The 11,254-nt window shown below is 52.9% G+C and overlaps 2 protein-coding genes across 5 annotated transcripts in view; both read left to right on the plus strand.

The window, feature by feature from the left end:
* Positions 1–820, plus strand: part of ARR3 (arrestin 3) — a 5,286-nt gene extending 4,466 nt beyond the window's left edge. The window contains exon 15 of the mRNA XM_035323394.1: positions 538–820. Within this exon, the coding sequence (XP_035179285.1) occupies positions 538–645 (108 nt within the window). The 3' untranslated portion in view covers positions 646–820. The remainder of the gene's footprint in view (positions 1–537) is intronic.
* Positions 1–11,254, plus strand: part of RAB41 (RAB41, member RAS oncogene family) — a 31,289-nt gene that overhangs the window by 14,918 nt on the left and 5,117 nt on the right. The window contains exons 1-6 of one of the 4 annotated variants that reach the window (XM_035323405.1): positions 903–1,060; positions 2,081–2,139; positions 3,808–3,861; positions 5,972–6,077; positions 9,791–9,896; positions 10,146–10,257. In XM_035323405.1, the coding sequence (XP_035179296.1) occupies positions 2,114–2,139; positions 3,808–3,861; positions 5,972–6,077; positions 9,791–9,896; positions 10,146–10,257 (404 nt within the window). In that variant the 5' untranslated portion in view covers positions 903–1,060; positions 2,081–2,113. Of the gene's footprint in view, positions 1–875; positions 1,061–2,080; positions 2,140–3,807; positions 3,862–5,971; positions 6,078–9,790; positions 9,897–10,145; positions 10,258–11,254 lie in introns of those variants that run through there. The other 3 variants (XM_035323403.1, XM_035323404.1, XM_035323402.1) reach the window with 3 other exon arrangements.

The following is an 11,254-nucleotide window of genomic DNA, read 5'->3' on the forward strand; positions in this document are numbered from 1 at the left end:
AGATTTGTGCTGGTGTCACAGTGTGCTGGGACAAAACACCCAGATTCATGCCCGTGTCACAGTGTGCTGGGACAAAACACCCAAATTCGTGCCCGTGTCACAGTGTGCTGGGACAAAACACCCAGATTCGTGCTGGTGTTGACATCCAGCAGTGTGACCCCTCCTGTGGCAGCACGGGTGGCAGGAGCAGGGTCACGAGCCCGTCCGTGGCGGCCCCCCGCTGCCTCGCAGGTTCCCGGTGTGGCTGTGTGCGTGTTTAACGCTGTGACAGGACCTGACTGTGGGGACGTGGGGTCTGGCACCCGGGGGGAGCCCGGCGGAGGGCGGCTTCGCGGGGGCACCCCCTCGCTTCGCCTTCCCCGTGGCGTCTCCCCGTTGTCCCGGCCCCACTGTGGCTGACTCCTTTCTTTCTGCTCCTTCCCCGTCGCGGCCCGGCCCCGCTGCGTGCTGACAGGAGGTAACCGAGCCCCGCCGCCCTCCCCTCACCCCCCACCCCCCGGGGCCGGGCACGGCGGGGCTGAGCGTGCCGTGCCCGTGCCTTGCAGCGAGGAGGACATCGTCATCGAGGAGTTCGCCCGGCAGCGCCTCAAGGGGGAGCGGGACGACGACGAGGACAAGGAGGATGCGGACAAGGAGGAGAGCTGAGCCCCCCCCCACGGCCTGGTGGACCCCCCCCCCCGCCGCCATGTTGGACCCCCCCCGCCATGTTGGAACCCCCTCCCCGCCATGGCCACGCCCCCCGCCATGTCGGACCCCCTCCCGCCGTGGCCACGCCCCCGATCGCCGTGACCACGCCCTCTCCCGCCCTGGCCACGCCCCCTGCCACAATGCCCGCCCCTTCGCCCGCCGCCGTGACGTCAGCGCGGCGGCGGCGGAAGTGACGCAGGCGGGGCGGCGGTGCCGGCGAGCGCTCGGCGGTGGCGGCTGCGGCTCCGGCTCCTCCTCGCTCACGGCCTGGCCCCGGCCCCTCCTTCCGCCGCCATGTCCGGCCCCGGCAGCGGCGGCGACTTCGGGAACCCGCTGCGGAAGTTCAAGCTCGTCTTCCTGGGCGAGCAGAGCGGTGAGCGAGGCGGCGGGCGGGGCGCGGCCTTGGGGGCCGTTAGCGGGCCGTTAGCCGGGCCGTTACCGGGCGGGGAGGCGCCGCCGGGCTGCGGCGGCCCCGTCATGCAGCCACCCCCTTCCCCCCGCCGGCTGCCTCGGCCTACGGGCGGGCCGCGGCTCAGGGCGGCCGCGTTCCGATCCCGCCCCGTGCCGGTTCCCGGTTCCCGGCCGGCTGCAGGTCCCGGAGGGGTTTCCAGGAGTTGTCCGGCCCCATCAGCCGTAGCGAGGCGCGACCGGCGCTGCTTGTGGCAGGCATTTGCCCAGCCCGTTTGTAACAGCTCGGCGTGCACAGTCTGACAGCCGCCTGTCAACCAGCGATTCATTCCCTTCCCTTTTTCTCTACCCGTGCCCTTTGTATTTTCCTTGGCCTCCTCCCACTCCCTGAGAGAGAATCCGAGGTCTTATCTTTGGTTCCCACTCCCCTCAGTTCTGCACCTTGCCTCTGTATTTGAATACATAAATTTAAACTTTTTAAGCGAGCTGTCAAAGTTTACTGCGTACCAAAAACCTCATTACAAATAAAGTTTGTAACGTCTAAAATCCAAGTGGTAAATGTTGCTCTTCTGTGGAGCCAGAGGCAGCCGAAGAGCACCCGTGTTGAATCGCCGTGCTGGATTCTGATGTTTGCCTCTAGGAACCCTGGGCTCGGTGATTACATAAGTGGGAAAATATGAATAACAAAGCAGGTTTACTGCTGCCTCAGAGCAAGCAGATAACTCTCTGTCACACGCATTGCAACGCACCTAAGCTGAGGACCGAGTTGTCATCATCATCATTAATTTTTTACTTTCATGGGTTCATTTGGCCTAGCGCTGTTCTGCAGAAGAAATTATTCACACGATGACAGGAGCCAGTGCCCGGGGAACGGCCTTCCGCTGGCAGCGTGCTTCTGGTGACCGGTGCTCCCGGCCCGTCACCCCCCAGCAGCGTTGTTTTTCCCTCTACTGCTTGGAAGTAATTTTTCCCTCTTCTTTTGTAGTTGGGAAGACCTCTCTGATCACCAGGTTTATGTATGACAGTTTCGACAATACTTACCAGGTATGTGGTGCTTCTGCGTGAGCGCGTCTCCTCTCCGCTGCTCGGGGTGTTCCTGGGGGAGCCGTTAGGGCAAACGCGCCTCTGCGGGAGATGTCGGCTCGGTGTCGTTTGTGAGGTGGTAAGGTGCCTTGAAATGGAGATGAGACCTCGTGGTTAAGCCCAAGGATCTTGTATGTTATCAGGAAGCGCGGCATGCAACAGAGCAGCAGGGTTTAAATCCTGTCTGGCTATTTGAGAAACTTGGGGAAAATGGGGAGAAACGGTGGTTTGTGGGGTCAGTGAACAGAGAAGACAGTGGGGAGGTAACTGCAGATGGACGTGAAGCATCAGGAAAGGGAGAGAGACAATAAGACAAAAACGTGCCTACGATAGTTTTTGGTCTCTTTCATCATCAGAGACCTTTCCATTTTAACAGGAGTAGTCGAGCCCAGAGCGCGTAGCTGGCTCCACAAGATGTCAGCATGGCGTATTCTCTCTCTCATGTTTTTTCCAACTCAAAGGCTATAGATAGAAAGAGCCAGGGGAATCTTGGCAGGGAGAGAGCAGGGTAGGGATGAAGAGGCTTCAGGCTGAAAAGCTGAGGATGTGTAGGAGGCCTGAAGATTTGGGGAAGAGTGAGTTGCATCAAAAGCACTTAGTGGTATTTAAGGGAGTAGCAAATACCTTTAAGGAAGACGAGACTGGGGTGTTTTCTTTTAGTGCAGGCCAGGCAGAGTTGCTGGTTCAGACTGGAGTAATTTTAAGCTGGACGAGAGAAGGGAAGGTGGTTTTCTTGAGGACAAGTCACTTACTGAAGCTGGATCCTCTTGTGCTTTCTGCATGGCTCTTTTATTCCTGACTCTTGTACGGCGCTGTACTGGGTTTATCTTGTCACCATAGTTGTTGTAAACTGTGTCTGGGCTGCAGAAAAGAGGGCACCTCGAAATAAGCGCTAACGACAGAAATTGATGGTTGTGGTCTGTTCTGCTGTCAGCTGGTTCGTGTTCTAATGGAGTCCTTCCAGGACAATCATGTCTGGGGATGGCCTCAAAACTGAAATCAGTCAGCTGCTTCCTGGGGCTGGGCTGGGTTGGGGCACCTGCTTGGTTTAAATGCCCGGGAATGTTGAATTCCTCTGGCTTCATACGTTTCTTGAAGTGTTTCTGAACGGGAATTGCCGTACAGCAGCGGAAGCATGAATGGAAGGAGGCCGGCAGGAAGAACTGCCTGGGAAACGAAGCTTCTGATTGTCGCTGAAAAGGAAGCGCGCTCCCGATTGGAAAGCCCTGAATCACCGTTGCTTTTTAGGTTTCAGTACGTTGCTCACCGTTTATGTAACTTGCTCTACCTTCTGGGTATTTCTAATAAGAGAAGCCTTAGCAGACTGTATTGCTGTGAGCCAGAGGGAGATGACGGGAGAGAGATGATCTGCGTTAAGATGCCTGAATGTCTGAGAGGTAAAATTAGGCTCGGAGGATCTGGTGTGGTTCGGAGGTGTTGGGAGAATAACGGGAGATGAAGATGGTGGAGATACCTCGATGGCTTTGTTTGTATCGACTCTATTGAACGCAAATGGCTTCAGCAGCTTAGTTACAAGTTAGTGAGTGTTTTTTAGAGATTGTACTGAAGGATCTGATCTGCAGGCGCTGGGAGGCGAGCTGCAGTTCCTAATGCTGTTTTTCTTTTCAGGCAACCATTGGAATTGATTTCCTGTCAAAAACAATGTATCTTGAAGATCGCACGGTAAGTGAGGCGTCCGTGTGATAGCGTGGCAACTGCAGTCGGGGGAACAGCCGCTGCTGCGCGTGCTGCTCTGCCCACCCGACCCTTCAGTGGCTGCTGAAATCCCCCGGCAGCCTTCCGAGGGACAGCCTTTGTGGAATCAAGGCGCTGACCCAGTCTCCCATTTCTGGTGCTCACCAGTACATAAAACCTCCAGAAAGAAGTCAAATCCGTTCATGCAAAACTGGGGCAAGCTAACGGCCGTGGCCTGGGGAACGGGCTGTCTGCTGCATGTGCCTCCCAGAGGCATGGTTAGCTCCCAGAATTTGCAGCTCTGCCTCTGGGGTTGTCAACAGAAATGGGCGTGAGCACAGCCCGGGTGGTTCCAAGTCCTGAAGTCCCGCAGGATAAGCAGCGGTGGCACAGTTCCTCCTCGTAGAAAGGCTCCATTTAGCACAGTTTTGCCTTACTGTTAATAAAGCAATTCTGGATCTAGCTTGCATAAAGAGGCCCCTCACATCCCTCTCCTGTCTTTCAGTATTTGTCTTTTTGCTAGCTCAGAGTTTTGCTCGTTCTTGCCTTTTTGCTAATTTTAGTACTGGCTGAGAAGAAGGAAGCTGCTGGGAGGAGGGAAGGGTGGGTGGTGCAGTGGGTGTCCTCTGTGTTGCCTGGGGCCTGTTGCTCCTGAAGAAGTCTCATCCCTGTGTGTAGTGAGATTCGAGAGTGCTTCTGTCCCACCTCACCACTGATCCACTGTTAGAAGAGACCTTGTTTAGCCTTCATTTGAGAGAAACTACTTGGGTAACGTTCTTCAGCACTGTTAGCAGGGGTGGAAGACGTTGGGAATGCAGCTGGACGCGTGTGGAGGCGAGGCGGAATGTCTGGGCGCTGTTTGCAGCAGCCCACAGTCCTCAGGTGCGCTCTTGGTTTCTTGTAGTTGTGTGGGTCACGATGTCTCTCACCCACAGGCCTGCTACCCAGAAAATGTCTGCTGTGCTTCAGCTTGCTCGATAACGTAGGTGGCCCGTAGAGCCCATAAAGCCCGTCAGAGTAACAGCTGCTGGACGTGTATGTATATATGTATACACCAGCACACCGAGCCAGGGAAATGCGGGCACTGAGAGAGTTTCTCAGCTGGGGCTCATGGTGGGTTTTGCAGTAGTCTTTGACTGCTGTGCTCGAGATGAATGCGAAGCCTCCAACTGCAGCAGATGCTTCGACATACTTGCGAAGCCTGTACACGCAATGATACATCCTGAAGTTATACCTGGGCTGGATCACCCAGCTCAGGACGGCCTGGGCAGCGTGCACTGGCCCGCAGAAGGAACAAACGTTTGAGCTGGGTTCTTCAGAGCTCTCTGAATAGCTTCCCCCCGAGTGTAACCATGGTTTGGTGTTTGTGGCGTGTAGTTAGTGCCCAGGGAGCTGTGGTGCCGAGTGAACCGGGGCCACGAGGAGCCCCATCCCCGCGCCTGTCAGGCTGGCGGCCCCACGCTACAGCTGCGGCCTCGCGCTTGGAACACAGCGGAGCGCTTCCTCCTCTCCCAGTTTAGCCCTAGACTGGTGGATTTAAGCACAGGATAAACCAGTCTAGAGGGTGGTTGCTGTCCGGGCTTATACCCGCTACCGTGTTTGAGCGCTTCACATCAGGCTTTCCAGCGGAGCGGTCAAATTGGCAGCTGGGTGATGCGCTCCTGACAATTAGGAGTGCCCACAGCAGCTAGCTGCGGGCTGCAGCCTGCCTGGGAGCCGTTCTAGCTGGGGTCCTGACACGGCAGGATGCACCGCGGTATGTGCGCCTATCTCCTCGTTAACAGATGGTGCTGGAAGGTATTTTAGGGATATCTTGGTTTCCTGATGAAATGAAGAATGTGTTCGTGCCTGTGAGTTATTACTGGGCTCGTGGAGCGGGGAGGTTTCTCTGACGTGTTAGGCTGAGGTGACCGCGAGAGCACTCAGAGGTGTCGGTGGCTCTTTTCACACTTCTGTTCCGTTTTAACTTTCCTTTTGTTACGTTATGTTTGCCTTGCAGTTTTTTTCTTTTTATTTTTATTTCACTTGAGTTTTGGTTTTGTTTTCCATTTTCCTGCTCCTTCCTTTCCCTCTTCCCTTGCACTTTTCCGTTTCCCAGATCAGGCTGCAGCTGTGGGACACAGCCGGCCAGGAGAGGTTCCGCAGCCTCATTCCCAGCTACATCCGTGACTCTGCTGTGGCTGTCGTTGTCTTTGACGTTACAAGTAGGTATTGAGCCTGAGCGTCTGCAGGGGCCGTGCTTTTAACGGGTGCCTTGTGTGCATTGGAAGCGGTGCTGCCGTCTGGAAGGAGCTGAGCCAGGCGTCAGCCCCAGCACTGTAGGTGTTTTGTGGGCTGAGGGGGAAGGACGTGAGCATCTTCCCCCACAACCACTGGTAGGTAACTCCATCTCATACCAAAACTAGGGAATCGTTTAACTCTGGTCTGCTCACAGATCACGCTACGGGAGACAGAGGACTAGCAGGTAGGTGAGCAGGGATTATGACCTGTCTTTAACAACTGGAGTAGCAGGTGATTCGTAGAATTTGGAAAGCTTTTTACTTTTTCTTTTGTTTTGTTCTTTTTAAACCTCAAAAGTCCTCTGCACTCTGGGTAACTAGAGAGCTAGCACAAGTAACATCAGATGGGAAACAAACGAAATCCTGTCGGACTGGGTGAAACAGCCGTTGCAACATCCGTTGAAATGGAAGCTGTGCTGTGACTGCTGAGGTCCCAGACTCCCGTTTCACTGAAGAATAGAGCTGACAATTCTCACAAGTCACCAGAGGGCTTTTGAGAGAGACGCAGCCGCCATCCATCATTTCTAAAGAATAAACCTTAAAGGGGAATTGGGTGTAACTCTTGGCATGAGTATTTAAGTATGAGATAGAAATACAATTACTTCATTATAGCTTTGTTGCTGATTCCACTTGATCTGTCTTTTTCAATTAAGCTACGATATCAGCATAAAGAGCTAGACTGGATTCAAACCAGTGAACAAAGTCAAAGGAAAGAGAAATCTGAAGATTTACAAACAAAAACCCCACAAACGTCTGGCCCATCTCCATTCTGCCCCAAATGTAGGTTAGAGCGAGTCTTTGTGGGTCGGGGGGGTTGTTCACTTCGGTCAACAGAAATGCTGAACGTCATAACAAACTGCCCTCGCTGTGTGAGATTAATCACGGCACAAAGTAATTGCATGCTCTCTGCTCCGCTCCTAGAGCTGAAGTGCTTGACTCCAGGAGGATTTGTGGCATGGTGCAAAATAAAGTAAAACTGATCCTTTTAGACGTGCGCGGGATGATTTATATGCAGGGAACAGATCTGGGTGAGACAGAGCAGCGGGCTGCATAGCTTGGCAGCATTTCCTCCCCGCTGTTGTGACAGGTACAGGATGCTGTTTATCCAGGCAGGTGGAAAAATTTAGCCATAGTCTAGGCTACTCTTAATGGCTTCCAGACATGTCAAAAATAATTAAGTGATAGCTGATCTCATTGTGCCTCGGTAATGGTCCGATCTTTTAGATAATTTCATTTTTTCTTGTTACTGCTTTTTGTTCTGATCTGAGCGACTAAGAGGCTTTTAGTTTTCTTGTGTCAGCGAGGGACCGTGCTCCTGCTTCTGAGGGCATGGTAACGGTGGCTGGCGGGGTTAGGAAAACAATTTCCTTCCCCTCTGAAGAGCTGTGCGTGTGCATTGTCTTTAACGTAACTGTATTTTGGAACCTCCAATACTCCTCTAACTCAGTGCACAGCAGGGGCAGTCCTACGTGGCGTACTCAGGTACCTGCCAAGATGCTCTTAGCTAGAGAGAAAGTGCTGGCTAGCGTGTGGTGAGCTGGGAAGAAAAAGGAAATTTGCTTGGTTATTGTTAATGCCTGGGCACCCTGAAGAGCGGGCGGCCTGTGGAACGGTCGGTGGTGGAAACCCCGCGCTGCGGCTTGGGCCGCTCAGCGAAGAAGTGACCTTGTTCCTTAGTGCTTGGCTGGGGACCTCTCATCCTTCCAGACCAGCAGTGTGTTCGTGCACACTGTCGTGTGTGAGAGGGTTATTTATGTTTTCTTTTTTCCTCCAAAATGGGCACACGCAAACTTTGGCTTCTAGCAATGACAGACCGCCGGAATATCGCAGGTAATTGCTTGGTTCCCTTCAGGGGAGCCTGCGTGCTACCTGCATACTGGCTGGAGCACTTCCCTCACATAATTTTCTTTCACTACAAGAAGATTGCCAGGGCCAGTTCTTCACCAGTGCTGTGGTACTTCCTCAGGTTGCCTCTTTGATTGTGAATCTGAAGGTTGGAGCGTTTAAATCACCACCAGGGTGAATTATCTGGGTGAACAGGCTGCTGTAGCAGTAGTGTCTTGGGGACTCCACAGGGAACCTCACTGCGAAATCTGAAGGCAAGAGCCTGAAGCAGTCATTGGCATCGGTCTGTTCTGCCAGCACTGCTGTAACGCTGTCCGAGTGCTTGGGGTTCATCACCCTGAGTTTCCAGGGGTAGTGAAGAGCCCTGACTTTGCTACTGTAATCAGTGCTGCCTTCAGGACCAGGAGCTAATTGCTTCAACGGTGAGCCCTCATCTTCCTGAGGTCCCAGGGCAGCCATGGGCATGCCTTGATGTAGGTATGACCTTGTTTTGAATCTGCTTGCAGCAAGAAGTTTTGCAGACACGTGCTCTGCCCAGCATCTGTTTAAATTTCTCTTAAAATCAAACTAATCATTGGTCCTTCTGAAGCTGTTGTATCCCTCGTAGCCAGTGTCCTGCAGGCTCCTTAGTAAGCAGCGTCCTGTGCATAAAGAGCCCCTACCCCGCATCGCCGCACAAGCGGCTCTGTGGGCACGTCGGACCAGTCCACGAACTGCAGCTCAGCACCAGCCTGCGAAGCTCGCGGCTGCCGGGAACACCGACAGCTTTCTGCTGGTTCTCTGGCCGCGTGGCGCTGCTCGGACAGGCAGCTGTGCGGGGTGCTAACTCGGGAGGAAATGGCATCGCTGCCAATTGCTGAAAGCTTTTGTTGGGCGTTCCTTGGGGTGGTTGGGCATTGTTTGGCTGTCGGTGCTTCAGGGAGGCAGGTCCCAGCACCAGGCGCGCACAGGGATGGTGATTGCCGTCCTGTATATGCACCAGGTGCTCGCAGAGACTAGGAGATGAAAAGGGTGAAAGAAGAGAAATAAACCAGACATCAGTGCTAGCATACAACAGCTCAGTCTGTGTTTGGGTGCAGCTGTGGCTCTGGAGACCAAACTATCAAAGCTTTTGCTACTTGATTCTTAATCTTGCCCCTGTCAGAAAGGGAAAACCCCACGTCCTTTGTGTTGGTGACGCCTGCGCTGTAGCATTGCTTCTGCTGGAACTGAAGTTACTGATTGCCTAAACCTTGCATGAAAACGGGCACTACCACGGGCACCACCATCTTCTGGATACCTGGTGCTGTGAGAATGGATGCTGTTGCGCTGCTCGGTGTCAGAGCTGAGGAAGTTGCATGTCTGCCATGCAGGAGTTACCCAAATTGCTTCAACCTCAGCTTTGGTGTCATGGTAGGCTAGGAGCTCCATGGAGGCTCTGTACCTACCCCATAAATAATCCTGGGTAGACTCAAGAAGATGAGCTCCGTGTTGCATGCCTGCTACCACTGGCAGCAGCGGCTGGAGGTGGTAGCCACAGCCGTGAGCTCCTCAGAATGCCGTGGCTGAGGGAGTGGGAGAACCTGTAGGCAAGCTAAGGAGGTAATTAAAGCACGTTACCTACAAACAAAAGCAGAAAAGCCAGGTTCTGTGCTGTTTGCCTGTTTGGAGTTGGGTTGCAGGGTCGGTCTCAGCTTCTGAGCCTGAGCTGCATGCAGTGAATTGTAGAAATGGCCTTTTCTCTAAAGGACAGTTTCCTCCTTTCTTTTCTCTCCTGCGCTCTCTCTCTGCTCTCCCTGGCCTGGTACCAGCAGGTTCGGCTGCAGCTCTGGGACACAGCAGGCCAGGAGCGGTTCCGCAGTCTCATTCCCAGCTACATCCGCGACTCCACTATTGCTGTGGTAGTGTATGACATTACAAGTGAGTGATGCTTTGGTGTCTCCTTATTTGAAGTACCGCATGTAAGCAGAAGTAGTATGTTACCCCCAGAAGCTCTGCAAAAAGTTGATCTGGTTTTCTGTCCAGGCAGAAAACAATTTGTGGGTCACTTCTACGTGGTGTGGGGACACCCGGAGAGCACCTGGCTGCAGGTGTAGCTAGTTTCAGAACTGTTCTCCCTTACTTGACAGAAGCTTTATCCTTACGTTCCCATCTGCTTCTTCCCCGCAGACTTGAACTCTTTCCAGCAGACCTCCAAGTGGATCGATGACGTTCGGACAGAGAGGGGCAGCGATGTCATCATCATGTTGGTGGGGAACAAAACGGACCTGGCAGACAAGAGGTAAGGGAGGGGAGCTGGCAGCCTCGCTGCCCTGACCAGGCAAAGCAAGGAACTGGCCAACCGCTTTTTCTTTTTGTGCGGAGATAAAACTTAGCTCAGGTCAAAAAGATGTCTTGCAAAAGCAAGGAATCTACCTTTTTTTCCCTGGTCATGTGTGTATGACTCTTCCTGCGTGTGCAGCTGTGAGATCATGGTGAAGTTTGTGTGTTACAAGGTGTAGCATGAAGTATTTCCTCTGTCGGTCTGAAAGGTTTCTCTCTGAACGTAAATTCCGTGCCGTAATGTAACACAAACTGTGGTGTTGGAGGTGTCAGAGGAAACCAGATTAGCAAAAGCAGACGTCCCCAAGAGACATAAAAAGTTAATTAGACTCTTAAAATCACGTGGATTTCATGCTTTAGGACACGTTGTAAAGCATTCGGTTTTACAGTCCATCCTGGAATGCTGCTTCAGCTAACAGAACCAATTAATAGATTCGTAGAGGGCTGCAGGTCCGCACTTGTGCTTTGCTATTTCAAAATCATTTCTTGATTGCTGAATTACCAAAACTTGATTAATGTTTTCAGAGACTCTCCTTCTTTATGAAGACAGTAATACTGTAGATAAGGAAGGTTTTTCATTTCAGTGGTCAACTGTACTGGTAGCTGGCAAAGGGAAGCTGGTGTAAACCGCACAATTCCGTGCAGTCCCAGAAACGCATTCACACACACCAGCTGTTCCTAAAGGTGTGCTTCGTGTATCGTGGGGTATACGAAGGACTGAAGCGATGAGGAATTCTTATCTGCTGCAAAAGAGAGCGTGTCAGAAAAGCACATCTGGGAAATGCATGGACCTCATAGCAAAACGGAGTCTTTTCACATCAAAACCTTATTCTTTGCCTGTTCCTGAGACACTTGTGTTCAAAAGAGAATGCCTTGAAAAGCTGTTCTCTTAAAAAAATCCTGCGCTAATATCTCAGCTGCCCGTTTGTTCGCTCTTCTTGGCGTGATGGGCGTAA

This window comes from Oxyura jamaicensis, chromosome 4 (assembly GCF_011077185.1).
Source record: "Oxyura jamaicensis isolate SHBP4307 breed ruddy duck chromosome 4, BPBGC_Ojam_1.0, whole genome shotgun sequence".
NCBI classification, from domain to species: domain Eukaryota; kingdom Metazoa; phylum Chordata; class Aves; order Anseriformes; family Anatidae; genus Oxyura; species Oxyura jamaicensis.